The sequence below is a fragment of the Ictalurus punctatus genome, chromosome 3 (assembly GCF_001660625.3).
Source record: "Ictalurus punctatus breed USDA103 chromosome 3, Coco_2.0, whole genome shotgun sequence".
In the NCBI taxonomy this organism is placed as follows: domain Eukaryota; kingdom Metazoa; phylum Chordata; class Actinopteri; order Siluriformes; family Ictaluridae; genus Ictalurus; species Ictalurus punctatus.
The window spans coordinates 20,976,889-21,002,481 of record NC_030418.2 but is presented as its reverse complement, the minus strand read 5'-3'; the positions used below and the strand labels follow the sequence as shown (position 1 = coordinate 21,002,481).

The window sequence follows — 25,593 nt, the reverse complement described above, 5'->3', positions numbered from 1 at the left end:
CACTACCCCTCATCCTTGTTTTTCATCTCTTTCTTTCTAGCTTCCATCCTCCAGTGCGCTCTCATCTCGTCGACCTCATCACATCCTTCTCTGTACCCATTTTCTCCCAATCCTTTTCTCCCAGAACTTCACTTCTTTACCATCGCTTTTTTTTTTTCCCTTGGCAGTCATTTCCCTCTAATTTGCTTGCTTACCTCTGCCTACCTCTAAGGCTTCTTATCTGTCTCCCTTCGTTCCTCACGGTAACATTTTTATTTTATTTTTTATAATTTAACACCGTTTTCCTTACCATTCCTCTCACCCACAAGCCCCTGACTCTCTCTCTCTCTCTTATATATATATATATATATATATATATATATATATATATATATATATATATATATATATATATATATATATATATATATATATATATACACACACATACACACACACACACACACACACACACACACACATAAATGTGTGTGTCTTAATAGGGGTGTGGACCGAGATCCAAGGTCACTGTTGGGAATGATTAGAAGCACAAGTGTTCATTATCAAGTAACCGAATTCCTTACTGCTTAGTGTCCTATGGCTGGAGGACAAAGTTGTCATAAATTTGCAAACGGGGTGAGGTAGGAGGGCCAATATCATTATCTAAAGGAATAAGACTGAAGAAGGGTCCTTGTGCACTGACCTGATACAGAATTACAGAATACTTCAACTGTCATGAAAAGTATAAATATGAACAGTTTTAACACACAGTTTAACCCCCCCAAAGATAAAAGACTAATTGTGTGATTTTTTTCCCCTTCCCTCACAGCACTACTATCAAATTTATCAGCACCTCTGAAGTTTATATTTAGTTATCCAATCAACCAATCGTGTGGCAGCAGAGCAATGCATACAATCATGCAGGTAATGTTCACATCAAACTTCAGAACAAAGTCAGATATCACTGACTTTGACTTGGTTGTTGGTTTGAGTATTTCAGTAACTTCAAAACATCACTGAATAACCCCCCCCCCGCCTACAGTCGCCTCACACCATTCTGTGTAAACTCAAGAGACTGATGTGAAAAGCCCATGAGATCAGCAGCTTCTGAAATACTCAAATCAGCCCATCTGGCATGCCATGCCACTGACAAAGTCACTCAGAAAACCCTGTTAGGAACCCAACAGGAAAAAACCGAACGCATTTTCTGCATTATGCTCCGGCCACATGATCGGCTGATTGAATAACTGCATGAATGAGCAGGTGCACTGGTGTTCCTATAAAAGTGGCCGGTGAGTGTATAAATCCATTAGCTGATATGTGAAGGTCATTTCCTCCTACGATGATGGACGATACAGAAATTTTACGTGTGAAAATTATTGGCTAAGTAATTAAGGAAATATTACTAGAATTTATTGGAAAATTTCAGGAATTGAGTGAAATGTTTATAAAAAATTTTTTTCGCCCATTGTCCTAAAGGATGCCGACGTTTGACCGTATATAAGAATTATGTGTTTCCCAACACTGAATTGAATGTGTTCAAGTAGAGAGGTAGAGAAATGGGCCAGCAGTGTGTGTCTGTGTGAGAGACTGATTATTGCCAGGGCTTGATCCTGAAATATCTCATCAGCATTAATTATGCATTTCACCTCATCAAGACTTCAAAGGGAAACCATCACCTGGCAGCACCACACACACACACCAGCAGGGCACAGCACCCTCCGGCACACGCACATGCACACAGCTATAAAATACATACAGGGTAACCTTAAGTAACAGAAAAATCCACTGATGTACTACATACAAGCACAAGGCCTCAGGACATCATGTGAAGGCCAAATATATGCACTTGATTAAACCTACTTTCAACAACTTCCCACCCACCTTCTCACTCACACCCCCTAAGCTTTAAAACTCACATTTGATTGGAAAATAATTCAGGTCAGAACCCTCAAACATGGAGCCCTCAGGAGGTTGTGCTTAAAAAAACAGAAGCCTACTGTATAAAGTGAGACTGTGGATTTGATCACAGCATGATATTATTGTAATAAAGCACACTGAATTAATGTGAGTATTAATGCGCTTGTTCTAATGCAGTGTCATTTCTAAATGAACAACTTGTTCACAGGGATGTTTGTGGTCGATGCTCCACATAATCCAAGAACAATAATAAACTTTTTTTTTTTTTTTTTTTAAATGTGCGGATATTTAACAAAGTAAAATGTATCATAGTTGATATGGTGAAGATTTCTGTAAGGAGATTTGCTTAACATTTATGGATGGAGTCTCCAGTGTCAGTACATCAGGAAACCACCACAAACATCTGCACTCCAAGTATACAAAACCACTTTAACACCGTGCACAAGGATATTCCTCCGTGTAATATATGGTTTGACATGCTCTTAGACGGACTATTTCTTTTTATTACCATTTACTACAGGTTTATTTATTCATTCATTTATTACTCAATGTCTAGTGCAATGTATTTCTGTTTGCATGTGTAAGCCATGCTGCTATGGATAAATATATATCCACACATCCACCTACACTATCCATCTATCTACATTATTTATCTATCTACAGTATTTATCCATCCATCCATCTACAGTATCTATCCATCCATCCATCTATCTATCTATAGTATCCATCTATCCATCTACAGCATCCATCTATCTACAGCATGTATCCATCCATCTATCTATCAACAGTATCTACCTACAGTATCCATCTAGCTACAGTATCTATCCATCCATCTATCTATAGTAGCCATCTATATACAGTATCTATCCACCCATCTTTCTAGCTACAGTATCTATATATCTACAGTATCCATCCATCTGCAGCATCTATCTATCAATCTACAGTACCCTCAACTATTATCGGCACCCTTGATAAACATATGAGCAAAGACGGCTGTGAAAAACGGTCTTGTAAGTAGTAACCCCGCTTCACGTTGGGTCACATCACACGACACGCTTGAAAATTATTTCACATAACATGCGCGATCGTATTTTGTTCCTTCCTTATTAAATGCAAGCACAAATATGGATACTAATAATCAAATACACCAGTCTCAGTGGCTAATTAATAAATGAACAATGCATTTTGTTTGCAATTTCCCTCATGGTTAATTAGAGCACAGCCACGACCACTATTAAGAGAATTAATTAAATTAACTTTGGTTCTAAATATCACTTGTTTTTTCTGATACAAAATGACATTTTAAACTACACTACCCAGAATATACATTATGCATTAAGCATAGACGAATGTGACTGCATTTATGCACTGCTGTATGGATTTATATGACAGGACTCTGCAGTACCATAGAGAGGCATATGACAGGATTTCTGTAGTGCTATCCCATTAGACTGCACCTCTAGAGACATAACAGCAGCAACAAAAACCATCTGGACCCTGCCACCAGAAATTCATACCACCATGTGCGTGGTGTGCATAAGCAAAAAAAAAAAAAAAAAAAGTGTCCAGAACCTGTCCTCTGAACAAAGTCCCTTGCCAGCCTGCTGTCACTAGCACAGCAGGGACACAGAAAGATCTAAGCAAGGGCAGCACTCGTACACATGCACATACTCGCACTAACACAGACATACAGAAGATATACCATTAAGACGAGCTATCCACACACAGACACACATATCTACACACACACAAACAAATCTCACACCACACAAAATAGCACACGCACAAAAAGAAAAAAAAACAAGGATGACACCATTTCCAGTCTAGTGAATATCGCATGTGGTGCTTTGATAATTTATTCATGGCTTGAGCAATAATATATAGAGACACATAAGCTTCTTCTTCAAAAAGTAAACAAGAAATGATGAGTGAGGAAGAAAATAAGTGAGGAAGTGACTGAAATTGTGACTCCTCAGTGGATTTAAAAAACAAAACAAAAAAAACACACACGCACAAAAAAATAAAAACCAAAAAACCCCATACATGGCAAAAAGCACAGAGCAGGCTGCTGCTGCTCCCATATTTGGATTCTGATGTGAATGTGTGTGCATGCATGAACCATTTAGAATTTTTTATAAATCTACATAAATTTGACCTAAAACTTCAGATTTTCACACAATCAAGCAACTGAGACAAATATATTACACCTGGTCATTTATGACCTTAATCGAATAGAAATGCTGTGGAAAGATCCTGCAGCAAGCAGTTAATGTGAGGAAACCCACCAACATCCCAGAGTTGAAGCTGTTCTGTACCGAGGAGTGGGCTAAAATGCTTCCAAGCCGATGTGCAGGACTGATCAACAGTTACTGCTGCACACGGGGGTCACACCAGATACTGAAAGCAAAGGTTCATATACTTTTACCATTCACAGATATGTAATATTGAATATTTTCCCTCAATAAATAATGAGAATGAGTCTTCATTAATCATATATACATTACAGCACAGTGAAATTCTTTTCTTCGCATACCCCAGCATGTTAGGAAGTTGGGGTCAAAGTGCAGGGTCAGCATTGATACAGCATCCCTGGAGCAGGGAGGGTTAAGGGCCTTGCTCAAGGGCCCAACAGTGGCAGCCTGGCAGTGCTGGGGCTTGAACCCCCGACCTGCCGATCAGTAACCCAGAGCTGACCTTCTGATCACTAACCCAGAGCCTTGATGTCAAGCCGCCACTGCCCCCGATAAGTGACCAAGTATCATTTTTTTGTTTCTTTCATTTGTTTAATTGGGTTCTCTTTATCTACTTTTAATACTTGTGTGAAAAGCTGATTATGTTTTGTCATATTTATGCTGAAATATAGAAAATCCACAAAGCATTGTAGAGTATAACATAACCTACAAAGTACGTGACATGCAATACTAGATCATTCAAGGGTCAGAAATTAACATCTTACAGTGAGGGAAAAAAGAATTTGATCAAATACTTCTTTCCCTCACTGTATGTATAAGATCACTTCTAGGATTTACTTTGTTAAAATGATTATTTTTTTTCCATCAAGGTTATAATTAAAGTACAACATAAATGGCTTGCATTTATTCAAGCAATGATGCATTGCGAATTTCAATATGTTTACATAAGTGAACAAGTAGAACATGTATTCAGAAAGCCACAAAAATAAAATAACATTCCATCTCGTTCCATAAAAAAAAAAAAAAAAAAACCTCAACATTTTTATCAAAGCGGGTTATAAAAAGAAGATTTGAGTGTCAGGAAAGAAGTATGAGATACCATCATGCGTTTATTACTTGCCGGTTGTACACTAACTGTACTGTAAATCAAGGATGGAAACAGAACTGGGTTTATTGTTATTTTATTTTTAAAAGACATCCAGTCGAAAGTTGGTGTTTATTGCATTTTTCCTGGAGGATAATAAATGTTAAAAAAAAAAAAAAAAAAAAAAAAACCACAACAAAACAAAACAAAAAAAACCCACTGTCAAAAGGAATGAGAGATGTTTAAATCAGCTTGGGGACTAAAAAAAGGAAGCAGTTCTGCCCTGAACCCATGCAATCTCTTGTAGTTTTTTTTTTTTTTTTTTTGCGGGGGCGGGGGGGGGGGAGTGCTGAAAGACACAAAGAGAAAAGTATTTATGGAAATTGCTAGTTTTAACAATTATACTGCAGCAGCCTTCATTAATGAGGAAAGGACCTTTAAAGCTACACTATTTCTACTTAAAGCATAATAAGTAACACACAGCGGGCTAATGAGAGACTGAGAGCAGGGCTGGTCACTCTGGTCAGATGTGAAGGTGAACACGCACAAAGAATATTCTTGTAATGATATGAACAGAAAAAAAAAAGTTTCGGAGAAAAAACAAAAGAAATCCATTCATTTCCAAGGATTTTAAAATGAGGAATTATTTACGCTCCAATTAAATTTGCAAACCAAAAGCATCAAGTATAGCAACTGAAATCAAAGTGTTATCATTTCAAAGCTGCATGTGCAAAACTCTTTGCTCCCTTGAGTCATCTGTCCACATCTCAAAGCCTCGCCTATTATGCCGCTGACTGATGATAGCATTCAAGAGAGTAGAAAGACTGGAGGGAGGGATGGAGGGAGGAAGAAGGGTATTTAGGCACAGGGCCTTTATGCTGCCTGTCATTCACAGAAAGTAATTTCAGTAAAAGCCAGACCTGGCTCAGGTGCTGTTGAACATGATTGCAGGTGCGTGTGGATGCTTGAGTGTGTGTAGCTTGTATCTAGGTCCAGGAAGAAAGCTCTCTGTAATCGTCCCAATACTCCGTTACCGGCTTAAAAACCACAAGCGATTGCCACATTTCCTTGCGTATTAGCCATTTTTTCAGGAAGAGGTGCTGCACATCCATGTTGCCAAGCTGAGAGCACGTGAACGTCACGCCAAACCCAAGCACGCCGTTCTGGATCTAATTACGCATTCCAGAGTCATGTTTGTTCGTAACAGACTTCAGGGCTGCATTATGCAAAATCCGCAGGTTAAACTGGGCTTTCCCCTTTAACCCAAACGGCAGAGAAATCAAAACAATTGACATGCGTGCACACTCTAGGACTTGCGCACACAACCTGAATGCCAAGATGACGATTTCTCCTTGACATTCAGGCAATGCCGGCAGCAGTGGGATACTAAGAGCAGAAAGTGAAGGAGGCTGATGATAAACATGTTGCCATGACTGCACTCTCAGTCCTTCAGCAGCATACAGTAGCTCGCAGACTTCAGGAACAGCGGAGCAGAGGCTTAGGATGGACCTGTAGCTAGCGATCTCAGCTCCAGTCCAGCCGTATGTCCAAAACCACACCCTACAGTACATCATTATACAGTGCACCGGTTAGGTAGTGGTATTCAACTACAATTTGTAAAAGTCCAGTTCCATACAGTCCTCTCTGAAACTATTGGAACGGAAAGGCGAATTCATTTTATTTGGGCTATACACCAAAGACATTTGGGTTTGAGATCAAAAGATATGAGGCAAGAGTTTAGGATCTCAGCTTTTATTTTCTTGCTGTGTTAAACAAAACATAGAACCTTTTTCAACAGACCAGCCAGATTTGAGGCGAGCAAAAGTATAGGGACAGATATGTCTTGAAGGAAATTAATGTAAATAACACTTAATATTTGGTTGCATATCCCTTGCTGGAAATAACTGCATCAAGCCTGCGAATCACTGACATCACTAAATTGTTGGGTTCTTCTTTTGTGTTGCTTTTCCAAGCTTTTACTGTAGCGTCCTTCAGTTGTTGTTTGTTTTGGGGGGATTCTCTCTTCAGTTTCCTTTTCAGGAGGTGAAACGTTGTGTCGTTTAAAGCCCAGTTCACACTGCACCAACAGATGATGACGATCACCAACTTTTAAAAGATGGCCATTGGATTTAGAATGTTGGGAAACACAAACGTAATGTTCATATTGCCCCAATAGACACTAAAACTTTTTATAGACGGTCAGAATGGTTTTAAAATAGATGATCACATCATATTTACCACAAACCGATTGTTTGTACGTGTCGTACTTCACCTGAAAAGACGAAGAGAGAAATGAAAGATGTTGTGGGTGAAGCCTTGGTTGTTGTGATGGGAGAGATAGGGCACTTACATTTATACAGAGAACTGCAGACATAGGATATGCGCTTTCAAAATTTTGCTCAGTTTGTCCAGGGGCGTAACCTGGCCTGGCACTGTAGCAGCTAAGCCACGCATGATTTTCTGGAGATGCCAGTGATCCTGACACTTTCTGCTCTCCAGACCTGCCTGATCCATCCCGATGCCCTACCTCTGGATGGAGCGCTCATAAACTGGAGGCTATATTCTGCCACTGTTTAAGTCTCCAAGCAGTGCAGCCTAGAGATTGCTGAGGATGGTGCCACTTGAAGGTCCGTGGAAATGGTTTGGGACCTCAATTTCACATGGACATTTTCGCTGTGGTTGCTGGGACTACGGTTGCTACTATTGTATATAAAATATAAATGAAATAAACACGAGGGAGACCTAGTATGAGTAATATGTAATCTTATTGAGAATTCACTGGGCTGGTGGACTGTATGAACAGATGTTCACCTAAGACACACACACACACACACACACACACACAGAGAGAAGCCTGGTGTGTATGCAGAAAACAGAAATTAATCTGTTTCATATTCTGTTTCATGAAAAACTCTTATAGGGTAATGTACACGCAAGCACTACAAACAAAAAAAGAAATGTAGAACAAACATAAAATTTACTCAATGTTGAGATGGTGTGTTTTAAAGTGTCCGTTCTCAACGAAAATCCAGCCACAGTGACACAGACAAGGTCAGGTTATTGTTAAAGAGGGAAACAAAACAAAATATATTTTGGAGTCAAGCTGCACCTGCAAGATAAGGGTTAACATACGTAATGGTGTTCTGGGACAGCTAACTCTAAACATATTGGTGTGTGGGTCATCCTGACCCTAAGAAAACCATATAAATAGAAGAGATTCAGCTGTGGTTTTTGAGACGTCTCAAACTGTGGGGATCTCGTGTGGTGGAATGGAACGAATAAACCTGGACCCGTGCTTCTTCTCACTTACGGCTGGTGTCTTATTTTTCTTGCTCCAACTGAATATGTGAGTATCTGTTTCTATGTTAAGTGTCTTCAGGTAATAGGTAAAATTTGAGCCGGCACTACTATGGCGTTAGGACTGCAATTACCACATACAATTCTGCACTCAAGACTCCTTTAATGAACAGTGGACTAGTTCAACAAAACAGACTTCATATATAAACCATAACGAACTTTGTTTTTACACTATCCGTTGTTGCCCAGATGAGGATGGGTTCTCTCAAGGTTTCTTCCTCATATCATCTTGATTTTTTCCTTGCCACCGGCGAGGTCAATAGGGATAAATTCACACTTAAAATCTGAATCCTGTGTTTATTTCTGTAAAGCTGCATTGAGACAATGCCCATTGTTAAACGCACTATACAAGTAAAATTGAATTGAATTGAATTAAACCCATACAGTAATAGCTTGGTTGTGCGTCTCCTTGGCTAGCGACACAAAACTAGCCTAGTCTCATGTTAGGTAGCCAAAATGTCTTATATTTTATCTGTCTAGTAGTCCTGCAAACATTCAGAACACCCGAGGCAAGTCTTTATCATAAACCCAACTTTGTTTAAAAAAAATTGAATACTGGGCACACAATTAGCCCTCACATGCAAGGAAAAAAAAAAAATAGAAACAGTCTATTTAAAAGAATGTGCGCCTAGCACCTAGCACACAAGCTTTTGTTTCTATGGAGGTTGCAGGGACGCTTGCCTCATTGTCATGGCAACGGTTCGTGCCCAGGTCAGAGTATGTTAGAAAGTCATACCACACTGCTCAGATATTAAATGACCTGACAAACGCTGATTAAACATGTTCAGTGGTTGAAAACAAATGCGCAGTGTGAACTGGGCTTCAATCTTCTGCATATAAATACCAGGAATTAAACGCTGAAATTCTAAACTCTCTTATCATATTCATCTCTTGATCTAAAACCCCTAAGTCTTCAGCAAAAACAAACAACTGGCCTTGCCATGCAAATAAATTCTAAGGGGACGGTAAAATTCCTAAAAGGTCCAAATAAGAAACAAGCCTGCCTAAATGGCAAAAATTTAACTTTTAATGTTTAGTCCTTAATTATTAATATATTCAGGAAAAAACAGAAACATCCTCTCACATTCAACTGCTTTTATTTCCAGCAAATTTCTTAAAATTATTTGTATCAACATAAAAATATTCAGCAACTGATACATAAACTGAACAAGTTTCACAGATATTTGACGAACAGAAATGGAATAATGAGTCCCTAAACAAAGGGGGAGGTGGGTCATCAATATTAAAAGTAACAGTCAGTATGTGGTGTGTTCACCAGCTGCTTTGAGTACTACAGTTCATCTCATCCTCATGGACTGTACCAGATTTGTCAGTTCTTGCTGTGAGATGTTACTCCAAGGCATTAGCAAGTTCTCCATCATATCTGGGGGACACATGGTTACATGTCATTTTCCACTGCAAGGACGATCAGCTGTCCTTCCTGTCTCTCTGTAGCACTGTCTTAGGCGTCTTACATTACAGACAATGCAGTGTATTGCTCTGCAGTCCTCATGCCTCCCTACAGCAAGCCTATGGCATGTTCACGCAGATGAGCAGGAACCCTAGGCATCTTTCTTCTGGTGTTTTTCAGAGTCAGTAGAAAGTTCTCTTTAGTGTCCAAGTTAGTGTAACTGACTTTAATCGCCTACCGCTTGTAAACTGTTAGTGTCTTAAGGACTGTTCCAGAGGTGCATGTGCAATAATTGTTTATGGTTCTTTATGGAACAAGCATGGAGAACATTGTTTAAACCCTTTCTGATAAATAACTGAAAAGCTTATTTGGATTTTACAAAATACAGTCTCCTGAAAAAGGGATGTTTTTTTTTTGCTGAGTTTATAGGTATATAAATAAGGCACAAGCTTAAACTTTCATTTTTTTGTTTTGTAGTGGTGATTCACATTACCTCTTACCACCACAGAATCTGAAATGGGGAGAATAACCACATACTTATTTATCCAATTATTTTTAAACATTGTCTGCATCATTGACTTTTTTTCCCCCCAGTAACTCTCCCCTTTCTGACCTAACCTCTCTTGCCCTGTAGCTAGTCTCTGGTCTAATGAGCTGTCTTCAGCTAAATAACTTGCTAAATACAGGTGATTGGTGCAGTGGTGGCTCGGTGGTTAAAGGCTCTGGGTTACTGATCAGAAGGTCAGGAGTTCAAGCCCCAGTACTGCCAAGCTACAACTGTTGGGCCCTTGAGCAAGGCCCTTAACTATAAAATTGCTCAGTTGTATAAATGAGATAAATGTAAGTTGCTCTGGATAAGGGCGTCTGCCAAATGCCGTAAATGTAATGTCATTTGATTGGATAAGCTGGAACACAGGATCTACTACAGAAGTCACAATGGTTCCAGTTCAGAAGATGTTTTATTTATTTATTTTTTAAAAAATAAACACATTTATTAACTCGGCTGAAACATTTAGCCAAGTACTTGGATGCTGTGTCTACATCTGGACTGCATTCCAACATTTATCGACCTGGATGTAGGATATCCAGTGTAGGACATTCCAGGTTTACTAATGCACAGCAACAGGTCCATGTCCGAATGATTCACCCATGATGCACTTTGTTGCTTGCTCCAGACACTGGCTAGTCTCAGATTTCCCCTGCTCTTTATTTACCCAGACCCTGTTTTTTTAGTACATGGAGTACTGCATTCTCTAGATTGGATTGCTGACCATTTTAAAAGCACCCATTTGTTCTGACTGTTGCCGAATCCATAACAAAGATTAGATCACACATTTAGAAGCATTAAAGACACATTATATGCGTCGCTTTATCACTTCGCTATTGGAAGTTCTTGAATTATTTGGTTCATTTAAACGGACGGTCATAATATAAAGTAGAAAATGAACAAATAGGTTATAGCTTGGTTTAAGTAGATGGCGATGGATTATTCGAATAGGACTACATACGGTATATCTGGATGTTGTTCTTTCATGAACTGCACATACTTAAAATCTTTTGATCCATTACATCACATTTGCTCTAGATGAGAGTACACACACGTTGGGTGCACTTTAATTTAACAAGTATGCAAGATAGTACATTATAAAACTAATAAAGGAAATATTGGTTACATTTTTAATTATGGACACATCATACTACATTTTGAGCACGCCACAAAAAAATAAATAAATAATTGTGAGGCGTCTCTCCAGGGTTCTGTGCTGCTCTGATTAGCCAATTATTGCTTTGCTAGTCATGGTTTTGAGTCTTCATATATCTGCCCATTCCAATTAATACAAGATCGCATAATTCTCTCAGACAACTCAATCCAGGTATTCTAATCAACTCTGCACGCACAGCCGAAGAACTGAATTAAAGGGTTTGAAATGAGTAAACCTGGTCAGTTAAACTGGCGTGCGCTCGCTCGTGTTGTTCTGTTTAAGTGACATGCCGAAGAGAGATCCAACTTCCAGCTGATTATCAAGAGCCTCGGATTCTGGATAAGGTGCGCTTGGAAATAGGTTCAAATCGATTCAGTGCAGGAACAGACTGGAATTAGAAACTCAAATCTTGGTTTAGATCAAAATCAACAAGCCGTTATATCGCATGAGCTCTTCAGTGTACTGCACAATTTCAATTTCTTCCATGGAAATGTGTCAGGGATTGAAGCATCCTGTGCGTCACCAATGAGGACTGGACATCAGGTATGCACCAGTGTGATATCGAGTATCAGATTTGTCTGAAGCATGGAACTGGTATTGGGACTGAAAACACATTTTCTGATCCAATCCATTGGCATGAATGTCATTTTGGCTGATAACACATGTCTCGTACCTGAAAATAGGATAACAATTGTGGGAATCAAAGTGACAGGTTGCAGTCTAAGCTTGATTGAAAGCACAGATCAGATAAATGGAGCGCTGCAGCAAATTACATTGAGTCTGTTCAAGACCAACTGGGACTGGCTCCAACACAAACAACACTCAATCCACACAAGCATGGCTTCTACACATCACGGCAGTATCTGAAGCAAATAAAAACACCTCCTTCACACATTGTGTCTTCCTGTTCTTCTCTGTGAGCAAAAGCAGCTACTTCCAAGAAAAGTGTGTTGCCCATTTAACACACATGCTGCAGGCGAGAGATTCTTATCCATCGCTGTTGGCTTTTAGCTTTCTACAAAAGCCTACTATTTTTTCACGACCATCCTCCATTCTCTGTCTTTTATGCTACACTATTCACTGCTGTCACTGGATCAGCACGGCTTCCAGCGCACACGGACAGGCGGAGCGCCATTTTAATCAATTCACACACTGACCCGGGGACAGTACAACACACACTGCATTCACACAGCCTCCAGTCTGAGATCGGGCAGGGAACGATTATAACCTCAAGTGAGGAAGAACACCCACACAGGGTGGGGGTGACAGTAAAGGTTAGGAAAATCATTGCAAGGTTTTGCACTTACTTGATTCCAACACTGCCCATCTCTGAAATATTTATGGAGATTAAATCCCACCGACAAGCAAATGAAAGTTGAGGAAGAACGAATACATCAAATGCAGCAAACAGAAACATCCATAATAACAGAAGCACTTTAACGCTGCGTTGCATCATACTGTAATTTCATGCCTGTATTAAGTGCCTTTGATATAAAATCCACAACAGTGCCGGATTCACCGATCACAAACTTTTTTCTTTTTTGTTTTGTAGCACACTGGCAGATAGAGGTGCGAATCTCTAGACTCCTCACGATTTGATTTCCATTCACGGTGCCAAAATATGATTAGAAAAAACTATTCTTTATTCCTTTTTTCCAGCATACATTATGTGTCTCTTTTTAACAGAATTACCACTTGCTGCTTTTAAAACATAATATCATTTTCATCACACAAGGCTTAATGCATTTCTTTTTCATCAGATATGTGGGTAAAGCTGACATTTTATATTTTCCAAAAACAGCATGATACATAAAAGTCGGTGACATTTTGTACCTCGATGGAGAATCTTTAAAGAGAGAGACCTGTGACGCTTCTATTATTTTTAATCAGTTAATCTATTTCAATTCCACTGGCTAGAACACTGCACTGTTTATATAGATGACATAACACTAAGGGGAACAAATCAGTAACCCAGGCACTTGTGACAAGCAGAATTTTTATTAGGGCTATTACTTGTCTTTTTTTTTTTTTTTTTTTAAATTCATAAAATGTCCATTTGGGGTTGTGTGCCCAAAAAGAACGGGAAACCGTTGGATTAGAGAAAACCATCAAACCATTTTTAAACACTTTTACTTTAACCAAACGGCTTCATTCATACATTGGGTCACTGTTCTTGTAGAAGAAACATAGACTAATCATTGTGCAGATGAAAAGAAATGGCGACACAAACATGATCTTTTCAAACCCTCAGTCGAGACCATGGTTAGCGAGATCAATGCCTAAGACTGAGACAAATCCAAGTACAAATCCAGCCCAGACCTGAGGCAAAGCTCAGATTTGAGTCCTTCAGCTCTCCAGGCAATGTTAGTAATTTATAACACTGGTGCTGCTGCAAAAAAAATACAGGATTCACAAAGACAAAAGTCAGATAGAAACAGAAAAGAATACAAAGACACCATCTGAAGCTACGATGCTACAACTCACCGAACACTGCAAAACTACAGGGTGTCCCAAAAGTCTCCTTACATAAAGGAAAGTAACACACACACACACACACATATACATACATATATATATATATATATATATATATACACACACACATATTATATATATATATATATATATATATATATATATATATATATATATATATATATATATATATATATATACACACACATACACACACACACACACACACATATTGTATGTGTATATAAGACCATATTGAAATCATTCTCATGGCTGGACCGGGAAGCTGTCGCAAGGTTGAGATGGCCTTTAACAGGTAACATGGGAAGCACATGGAGACGTTTGGGACTCCCTGTGATTGGACAAACCCTATGCAGCACCCACAAGTAACAAATTGTGATGGCCATATCCACTGCCAGTAAACAGAATGAGACGTGGATCTTCGGAGAACAGGCTTTAGCACTGTCAAAGTGAAATATCTCTAAATTATAGAAGTATTCCCCCCTCTCACATACAAGAGATAAATAAATAAAAAAAAATCACCACCACCACCACAAAAAACAGTAAATAATTCTGCAGTGTTGTGAAATATATCGCTTTTGTTTTATTCTCTGGTCGCTGGACCTTTACCTCCTACCTGTCAGTCACCACCACAGTGCACCCTGACAACCACATGAAATCCTCTCCTCACCTCTCCCTCTCGCTGCACACATGTTAGAGGGGTGAAAGGGAGCCTGCAGGCAACACTGACAGGCTTTTACCAATGCTTTGACAGAACACATTTAAATAACGGCTCAAATCAGCGAGGCTAATTCCAGCCATCAAAATCTGCTGCTGATTGTTAAATATAGGTTTATAATAGTACATTTTTCCTCTAAAAGTAAACCTGTTCTTTGTATGACCAGCAGCTTTGAATTTTTATTGTATTGAATTTTTTTTTAATTTTATTATTTATTTATTTATTTAATTATTTATTTATTTATTTTTTTAACCACACAGCACTCGCGTCATGTTGGAAGTTATAGGAAACTCATGTAATGTCATTCTGGATTCAGAAATTGCTAAGGCTTCTTGCTGAGAAGCAGTGTATCGAGAGAGTAAGAAAGTCGAATATGTTGTTTTTCTCACTTTTATGTGATAAAACGATGCTAAAATAAACTCCTTGGGACATGCTCCTACAGAAAATGGTAAATGGTCTGAACTTATATAGCACTTTTTTAACCTTAGCAGTTCCACAAAGCGCTTTACACTGTGTCCCATACACACACACACACACACACACACACACACACACACACACACACACCCATACTCGCACACACCAATAGTAGCAGTGTCATGCAAGGTGCTAGCTTGCCATCGGGAGCAACTTGGAGTTCAGTGTCTTGCCCAAGGATATGTGGAGTCACGTGGGCCGGGAATCGAACCGCCAACCCTACGATTACTTGAAAACTCTACTGGACAAATCTTCCTGATTTTTGTCAAGGGTGCAAACACAACATGCTACATTAGAAAAGTAAAAAGAGTGTAATGACTGACTACACAGACTCGTTCCCTCAGCGGGAATTCATAAACTGCATCATACATCAGTTAGATCCGTAGGTATACGTAGTATAGCATCACTGGTTCATTTCACTGCCCATCACTCCACTTGTCTGTGTTCACTGCATAAAATCCCAACTCTAGCAAAAGTTCTTTAGACTGAAACCCTTACTAACACTTACTACACTCTGTCAGTCTGTACATCGCATGGCAACATACAACGCTCTATCCAGTGTTGTATGAGGCTTCATTGGGAATACTTTCACCGACGGCACACAAATGAACAAAATTATTGCCCATGTGTCAGTTACTCGATATTGATTTCTTATTTATAAAAACTGATGCATAAAAGCAATATCGCACTCACAGTCATGCTGTTGTACTGAATATCAGCGTGGCTATAACTACCTGCGGCCGAATCACAGCTATTCTGATATTCAGTACAACATCATGACTGCAAGTGTGACACTGATTTTATACATCAGTTCTATAAACAAGAAATTAATATCGTGTTTATTTTTGTCCATATGTCAGTTACTCGATATTGAACATATTATTATTGCACTGAACTAGCCAACTACAGTATCCCACCCATGAATTTATGATTTGTCCACCACTGTAGATAATGATATTTCTAAATATTTCATGCCAGAGTTGTGCGTACATTTGAGCTTTTATACAGCCCTGAGTAACTGATGCAATCCAACAATAGAGACTTGGTCAGAGTAAGACTGTGAGCCTGTGCTTTTCCCCCACCCCCAGCCAATTACACTCTTTAAAAAAAAAAAAAAAAAAAAAAAAAAAAAAAACATCATCATCCATCCCATTTCACTTTAGCACACTTACTGTGTGCTTTTTGTTGTCGTTTAAACTACAACGGCACATGACAGGGCCTTAAAGTCAGCAAATGAGTGATGAATTACCTTGTCAAAGACTGTGGGCTTGTTCCCTTTATCAGTTTCCTTTTCTTTCTTCTTCTCTTCCTTCTTCTTCTCTCTCTCCTTCTGTCATGACAAAGGGATAGAGATGGGTGTCAGCAGGGCTGGATGCATTTAGACCTTCATCAGATCATACTATCTCCCTCTCTCTCTTTCTCTCTCTCACACACACACACAAAATCATGTTGAAAATGCTGTAATTTAATTTTTTTTTTTTTTTTTTAATACAGGTGTCCACAGGGGATAAAAGACTGGGTCAGATAAAGCCCAAACTAATTTCAGACTAAATTAAACCTTATTAAAGCTTTGACAGCTTGAGTGCAGGACTGTTCTCCACTTTTAAAGAGAAGTGTTTTTTTTTTTTTTTTTTGTAGATGGTCATTAAAGTCTGTTGCTCTAATGGGAGTTGAATGGGCACATAAATAGGGCTGTCCAGCAGAGTTATTATGACTAACATCAGGCTTATAAAGAGCTCCCATTGCCACTGAACTACACAGGCTCCCAGTGAATTCTCTAAATGAGACAAAACCTTCCAAAAAATGCCCGAAAGTGGTCCGACATCATGAGATAGCTGGAAGGCTGTAATGCGTCACTAGACAAAGACTAGAACCCTGGATCAGCCACTTGAAGCACTTTATGAGCACTTCGATTACTCCATTTCCCCATGCATGCTGACAGAGCTGCACTATCGATTGCCTCTACACAGAGCACTCACGCACAATCCAACCCTCGCTACAGCCACGGCTCCAGATGCACACATTTCCAACCACAGACCTGCAGTGTACTACTCCTTTGATAATCTATTAATCTGTTAAGACATTACATGTACAAACAACTATTTTGGTCATGTCAATGATTTTTCAGATTTATGCATGAATTACATCGAACGTCTTCACTTACACTCTAGTAAAAAAAAAAGAAAGAAAAAAAAAAGAAAAGAAAGACATTTCACTGCTTTCATCCATAAACAACTACCTCATTATCTGCAAAAGAAAAAAAAGGAGCTGTTTCCAAATAAATATAAATGCCAATTTCATGCGTCCTTGTGATAGACAAGGTGCACCCCAAATCGCATATTTACACACTATTCTACGAAATTTTGCAGTATAAATAGTGTGAGCAATGTTCCAACAAGATTCCAACAAGAAGTAGTACCTGAATGATGCACTTATTCAACTGAAAGAAATGAAGTGTGGAACGTCGAACACTGCCATGCACTCAGTGGTCGCAGCTTTGCTTACGTAGCAGAAGAGGGGCGTGGCTACCAGGTGCTGACGCTGGCTCAAATTCACTCGGAATCAAAAAAGGTCATGTTGGGCATAAAAGGTAACGCTGACAAACAGTAAAATGAAGAAATTATTTTTCGTCGACTCTGGGTATTCTGCTAAACTAGCGGTTGCGCATTACGTGCATTTCACCCCAAGTGCCATCGACTGGGAAATGGCTTATACTAAATCACTAGTGTTCCATTTGAGATGACACTACCCTTGGTAGAGTACATAGTGCATAATGTAAGTGCATAGTGTATAGTTTGTCATTTGGGGCTAGAGTACTGTGCAAAAGTCAGTACAAAAATGAAACGCTGTATGCAGAGATGCCTTCAAAAAATGAAAAAGAAAGAAATAAATTTACAGCAATAAACTGTATTAAACTTAAAATAAATTTAAAAAAAAGTCAATATTTGGTCTTGTAACCCTTTGCTTCCTAAAAATGCATCAATACTCTCGGGTACAGTTTGTGCAGTTTTATAAGGAAGTTGGCTGGTAAGTGTTTTGAAGCATCTTGGAGAATCTGCCACAGCTCGCCTGGAGGTTTTGAAAGTCACACTTGCTTAAGTTTTTGGAAGTAAAATGACAGCCTTCATTATGTTTTTTTTTTTTGTCTGAAATGTGGTTTATTACATAATTAGTTACTTTCTTTACTGACAAACTTTTTTTCAGCAATAGTAAATTGTTTAATTGAAAAATTAACTATCTAAATCTAAAATGTTTTTTTTTTAACTGACTCAATAAAACAAAAGCCATAAACATCTATGAAAGAGTGCCTAATAATTTTGCACAATACTGTATGTGTCAATTTCCTTCAGAAACCATACTTTTACAATGTAAAACACGTGAAACCACATTGTATTCTGAAAACTATCCCCCCCCCCATATTTGTCCATATTCAGAACCAATCTATTTCTTCATTATCTGCATCCATGACATTTTACATGCTTATTACCATCACTTATTATTAGATATAGTCATATTACAGAGGAATTTCCCTAAAGGTTAATTATTGGTGGATTTCCTTTAGATTTTAAGCTGGATAACGGCTATAAAATATTTCCCTTATAACAGTGTGTGCTATTTTGTTGATTAAACAATAAAGAAATGACAAATTCCAACTTTTCTGTAAAATTCTTTCTCGAGAGAATCTTCATAGAATTAAAATATTTTGTTTTCCTAACATCAAAAGCCTAGATTTTTGGTTTGGTTAAGGATGCAAATTTTATGTATATGTTTAATTAATCACATAAGTCTAGTTCGCGTTTGAGATTTGAGGCCCTTGCCTTTGACCCAGGGCCCATGAGAACAAAGTATGAGGTTGCCTATCCGTGCTCCTCGAAAGAAAAAAAGGAGTCAGCGGTCCTTAGAGTGGAGGGTTTTTTTTTTTTTTTTTCCCTCAACTTGTGGATGAACATTTTGGTTTAGTGCTGCTCTGAGGCCTTTGTCTGTGTTCTGAAATAGGATCAGCATCCTCCTGTTTATTTAGAGGGCAAAACTGATCCTAGGGCAGAGATGCTTTATACAGGTTTGGTCTGGTTTTTAAAAAAAATATGTTGATTTTTTAAAAAAGTTGCTACACTCCAGCGTTTGTAAATTTGATTCAGCACATGTATTTACACACTTTAGTGACCAGGTTCCACAAGTGCCCTTTGACTTACAAGAGAAATGGGTCCCCCCTCTTCTCAGTACTGAAAGCAGCTAAACAAGCAATTCTGGACAATTTTGCTTTCAGTCCTACAAATGTATTGCAATTAAAAGAATGGAAGATACACAATAAGACAACAATGTCACATTTCATATGATGTCATGTACAGCTATAACTGTAAAATAAATAAATAAAGAAAGAAAGAAAGAAAGAAAAATCCATCCCTTCCGAGCTGTCAGCAATGCTAAGAAATTGTGATTGATTTCATTGCAGCAGCATCATTACATACAAAACAATGCAGTGTGTGACGAGTCTGCAGTGCAGTGTCTATCCTCCTCTCGCCCAAGATGTGTGTGAGAGTGTGTTCAAGAGTGACAGGACAGGACCAGACGGTCCCTGATCATCTTCTGGCCTGCTTAGCTCTTGCATTTACACAAACTCTCTCTCTCTCTCTCTCTCTCTCTCTCTATTAAGAGCCTCTTCAGGCAGGACAGAGTGAGTGGCTGTGACATGGGTTGTTTATTCACATTGATCGTGTACTCACTGAACTTCAAATGGTTGAAGGATACGCTGTCAGTAACACGTTGTGTTATACACAAATATGGCTTGACTGATTAATGGCTTGACGTGTGGGGTGTAATTATTAGAAGAGAATCGTCAATCAGATGGTCAATCAGAGATTGTCTATTTAAGTCTCAGGACACTACAGCACATTCTTTTCTTTCTGAAAAGCTGACAGCTAACATTCTACAGGAAATAAATGACTGAATAGTAACCTACATGTTGTAGCTTACAGTGAAATGAAGCAATATAAAAGACAATATTAAAGATTAAAGAAATAGATAACTCTAAAAGTAACAAGAATATTTCATTCAAGCTAACTAAAAGTTTAAAAAAAAAAAAAAAAAAAAAAAAATCTCTCATATCACTGGGATTTGGTAATGATTTCAACTGTTTAGTTATTAAGGAACGACATGTACTTGTTACCTATATACAGTACAGTTACATTCACTGTTAGGGGACATCTGCAAAACAAGATAACACTTACATTATAGTACATTTGTTCTCTCATTTTCACTTGAAGTTAATGAGAGTAAGAACGCAGCTTGGTACTGAGGAAATACAACGTTCGCCTCTTTAGACTTTCTAGTGGCAGAAAACGTGATTGTTACAAAGCGCTGACACGGCACTCTCCTTCCATAAACGCTGAATAAACTTCTCCTTACAGGAAAGGTTCACCATATGAATCACATTTTCCTTTGTTAGATAACAGCACATTTGAGGTCTATTTATTATTGTGCTTAGATTACATGGAGCATCTGCCAGACAAATCCCTGTGAATGAGCTATGGAAATTATAATGTATTAGAATGAGAGGCATTAACATAACATTTTACACCGGACGCTGCAGCAGTGAAGCGGGAGTTTCGGCATCGAGTCAATTTTTTTTTGTCGAGCTGCTTGTGCTGAATTAAAGCGCCAGTTGAAAGATTTAAATGAAGATGAGTTGACAAAAAGTATATAATGCACAGAAAAATATATTTGTAGAGTAGTATATTTCATATCCAGTTAATGTTTAATATATAAAAAAGTTTAGATTATATATTACCAGTTTGATGTTCAGTGATGAAGTGGAAATTATTTTGTTTGTGGTGAGTGAATGTGAGACTAACAGGAGGATTTTTAGAATTCAGTCAATTAATTCTGTTAATATGAATTAATAACATACAATAAGTTAAGAAATCTTAATTTATCTTCAGAGTTTAGTTCATGTGTTAATGTTAATTAGAGTAAAGTGTTTTCTGTTTATGAGACCAGTTACTGTGAAACAACTTGTTGAAATGGAGAGAATAAAGTTTTTATTTGAATTTCTTTCAGAATTGTGGAATTAATTATTATTAATTTAAAAGAAGGCATAACTATCGGTATCGGCCGATATCACTCTGAATCGGTTATTGTATCGGCTGAGAAATTCAGTATCGGTGCATCTCTAATCTTGTCAGAACCGGGAATAGACAAGTAATAGAGAAGCAGAGATAGCAGATTATATATATATATATATATATATATATATATATATATATATATATATATATTTTTTTTTTTTTTTTAACTGCTAACTGACATTGCTTGGAGCTTTGACACATGCATGCTAAAGCAAGAACTGCGACTACTTTTGTGTTATTTTTGGAGAGTAGTGCTATTTTGGTTTTTAGACATCGCCGTGGGGAATATGCAGTTAGACATGAATATTCAGTTCAGTGCTCTTGCTTCTGCATTCTGCAAAAAGTACTTTTTCAGTAAATGACTGAAAAGCGTAATGCAATAATTCAAGCATAAGAAAGCCTCAGACTCTCAACTACAGCTGTATTGGGGGGGGGGGGGGGGGGGGGGGTAACGACTGGCTATAGGGTCCTGAGAAACAAACACTGGAAACAGACTGCAAAAGTTAAGAGACTGAATATTGACTCATCCGGTCCCCCTGCACCCTGACGGACAGGGTATTATGGTATCCAGTTTCCTTTTACAATAACAAATTACAAACCTTGGGCTTGCGATCCTCAGCATTTAACATGATACGAGACTCAACAGCACACACAGCAAAAGCACAGCACACCACACCCAGCGAGCGCTCTACAGTACCTCCAGTTTGTTTTTCTCGGCTGCTTGTGAAGAGGGAGAAGATGCCGAGGGCAAAGGAGCATCAGAAGACTTCTGCAGAGAGCCAAGAAGGAGAAAGAAGGACACAAAGACAAAGTTAAAGGGGTGGGCAGGGGTCAATAAAATGTGTGGGAGTTTGAAGCCGAGTTAATAGGGAAGGGAGAAAAAAAAAAAGTGAAAGACATGAAGAGAGAAGAGCACAAGCAGTTGAGTAATTGCATTTATTGAGCAGGAAGGACACAGCAATACATATACATGTACTATTTAATTGCTTGGTCCATACAATTCAACACGCTCACACAAAGACACGGACTATCAATGGAATCAATGCAAAAATAAAACGGGCATTAAAACTATAATTAAACGCACAACTGGTTGATAAATAATCCAGCAATTTTTAAATAAAAAGCCTTTATGCTGTATAGATCTTCCTCCCTAGAGTATCTTACAGATAAGAGAGACTTTTGGGGAAAAAAAATCCATTAGACTGTTATCTAGAATCAGCGAGCTGCTATGCACACTGGTATCTCTCTCTTCCTGTTCGTTTAGGGTGTCTTCCTGTACTGTTCTACGGCCAGATAAACGGTCAGCTCCTTGCACCAAGCCCCACAAAGAGTCTCTTTCCATTACGTGAGGAAATATGCGGAGTTGGATTAGCGTCAAGAGTTTCACCGTACCTCCATATGTTCACCCAGGTGATGGAACAAAGGGGAATGAAAAAAGAAGGAGGTTCTACAGAAAGAACATGGGCCAGAAAAGAAAAGACAAGACAGTCTACGTAGGTTTGTAGTCATCCCGGTTGTTTGTGAGCATCTAATGCACTTTTAAATATAAATAAATAAAACTGCACCCTGGTGCTTTTGTTTTTGAGTGTATACCTCTCTGTATTGGCATTTTTTATTTTACTTGGTTTAATTACAAGGGCTATCTCTGTGTGTCACTGCACATAATAAATTTTGGTTATACAGCTGTTTACGGAAACCTCGATATCTCGGCTCAGGATGGGCCTAGCTCCTTGGAACGAAAACGGATGTCTTTCTGTGGAAAATTTCAGGTTTGTATCTGAAACATTTATGAAACATTTATGTTTTATTTTGTTAAAAAAAATATATTTTTGGCTCTTTAAATAAGAATTAATTAATAGGTTCATCTGTCCATACATCTATCCATCCATCTATCTGTCTGTCTGTCCAATCACCATTTGTACTGATGCTACAGATAATAAACAAACAAACAAACAAAGAAACAAACACTACTCATTGCATCAACACATATGGTTAAAGAGCCACCAATCAAAATGTTTGGGAAGCCAAAAGAACCCCTTCTGGCACCCTTGTGTTTAAAATTGTGGAGTCAAGTCAAGGCAAATGAACATTTTACCACTCATCTGAGGAGCTTCCTGAAGTCTACTGGTGATCAGCTCTCCAGCATTTAATCAATTCCTGTTACAGTACAACAGGCTGAGAGGAGAAAAAAAAAAAACACAAGGAAGCCAGAAAAATGAGAAAAGAAAGCAAGAAGAAACAAATTCCAGAGGGGAAGTGAGAAACAAAGAAAGATGACCCATTCTTCTTCATTTCAACAGTGAAGTGGTGCTGTCAGCAGCGTGGGTCCACAGAGACGGAGTAAAACAAGCAGGTCGATTATGACCATGGTTAGTGTGTAGCTGTCCAGACTGGGCCATTACTTGCTGATGGATCCTGCTCATAATCCACCCTTATTGGGTTAGCATCAGCACTATGCTATGCTGCAGCATTAAAGATCCGATAACAGATATGCTGCAAAACTTCTCCCCTTACCAATACACCTTTCAGCAAGGCCTCTATCCAGGGAAATAAACAGCAAAGTGCCCACTAGAGAAGATGGAGGCAGACCAGTCAATATGCAGGGACAGCTATCATTGGAGAAGCGCCGAGGGCGAAGCATATCACCATCTCGATCTTAATGCAATCTGGGAAGCAGCAAAAAGGACTCACGTAATTGGGCTCCCATTTTCTGAGAAGAGCTGAGCAAAGCCACGAGGGGCCAGAGGTGTCTAACTCTATGCTAGGGCGAGTAATAGAGAGCATATATATCAATGCAAGACAATACAGGCCAGTCAATGCTGGATGGCTGGATAAGAACCCGACGATGACAGGGTCAGTGGAGCCACCAGCCAGTCCATCAGTAAGAAACCCAATTACTAAGTGAAGAATAGAAGAGTGAAGAGCAAATCTATAATCTTATTATACGTGTTCAGATCTCACACATAAAGCAATCTCAAGCTAAACCCAATAACATACGAAGTCTTTATCTTGACTTATAGAAATCAATTTTTAATCATTTTTCTCTATATATTTTTAAAGTCATCAGTAATTCCCCAGTCATGTAAGAGGTAGGGCTGGGTGATATTGCAAAAATATATAAAAAAAATTTTTTAAATCTTGATTTTTTTTTTTCAGCTTTATGAGCAATTCTTAATGAAGAATTTTTTTTTGTTCTTACATAATGCAACTGAAAAATTACACAATTTATTTATAAAAGGTTTTTTATTTATTAGAATCAACTTTGAAAAAGTAGATAAAGTAGAATATGAAAAATAGTAACATCTATAGCAAATAGTGTAACAGTGGTTATTAATTAAATATAAATAAATAAAAACAGGGCGCACGGTGGCTTAGTGTTTAGCACGTTCACCTCACACCTCCAGGGTCAGGGGTTCGATTCCCACCATAGCCCTGTGTGTGTGGAGTTTGCATGTTCTCCCCGTGCTGCGGGGGTTTCCTCCCCCAGTCCAAAGACATGCATCGTAGGCTGATTGGCATGTCCAAAGTGTCCGTAGTGTATGAATGGGTGTGTGAGTGTGTATGCGAGTGTGCCCTGCGATGGACTGGCACCTTGTCCAGGGTGTACCCCGCCTTGTGCCCCATGCTCCCTGGAATAGGCTCCAGGTTCCCCCATGACCATGAAGAAGGACAAGCGGTATAGAAGATGGATGGATGGAAATAAATAAAAACATTGTTTGCACTATTTGCTATAGATGGTGCCATTACTATTTTTGCACAACTTCGTGAACCCTTCTTTCTTAACAGAGTAAACTTTGTGAGATGAAATGGCACCGCAGCTGAAATGTCCTTAGGGTATTCTTCTCAAATTCGAGTTTCTTCCCAGTTTAAAGAGCGATGTCAAATCAACTTGGATGTGCACAGCATCAGAAATAAAACATCTTACCTTTAAAGTGCACCTATTATGGATTTTCAAATATTACCTCTCAAGTAGTGCGTTATAGAGCTGTTTTTCGAATGCAAAAAAGTGTGCAAAATTATAAAAAAAAAAAAAAGAAACAGAGTTACTGACTCCCAGAAGAAGGAACCGATTCTGAACAGCTGAAACGAGTCATTAGAAATTCCACATTTACTTCCTGTACAAACCTATGT

At 38.5% G+C, this 25,593-nt stretch overlaps 1 protein-coding gene across 4 annotated transcripts in view; it reads right to left on the bottom strand.

Moving 5' to 3' along the window:
• smap1 (small ArfGAP 1) overlaps positions 1-25,593 on the bottom strand; it is a 121,097-nt gene that overhangs the window by 44,097 nt on the left and 51,407 nt on the right. For 2 of the 4 annotated variants that reach the window (XM_017464052.3, XM_053679738.1), the window contains 2 exons: positions 22,160-22,231; positions 16,587-16,667 (listed from right to left, as the gene is read on the bottom strand). In XM_017464052.3, coding sequence (XP_017319541.1) covers positions 16,587-16,667; positions 22,160-22,231 — 153 coding nt within the window. The remainder of the gene's footprint in view (positions 1-16,586; positions 16,668-22,159; positions 22,232-25,593) is intronic. The other 2 variants (XM_047154130.2, XM_017464055.3) reach the window with 1 other exon arrangement.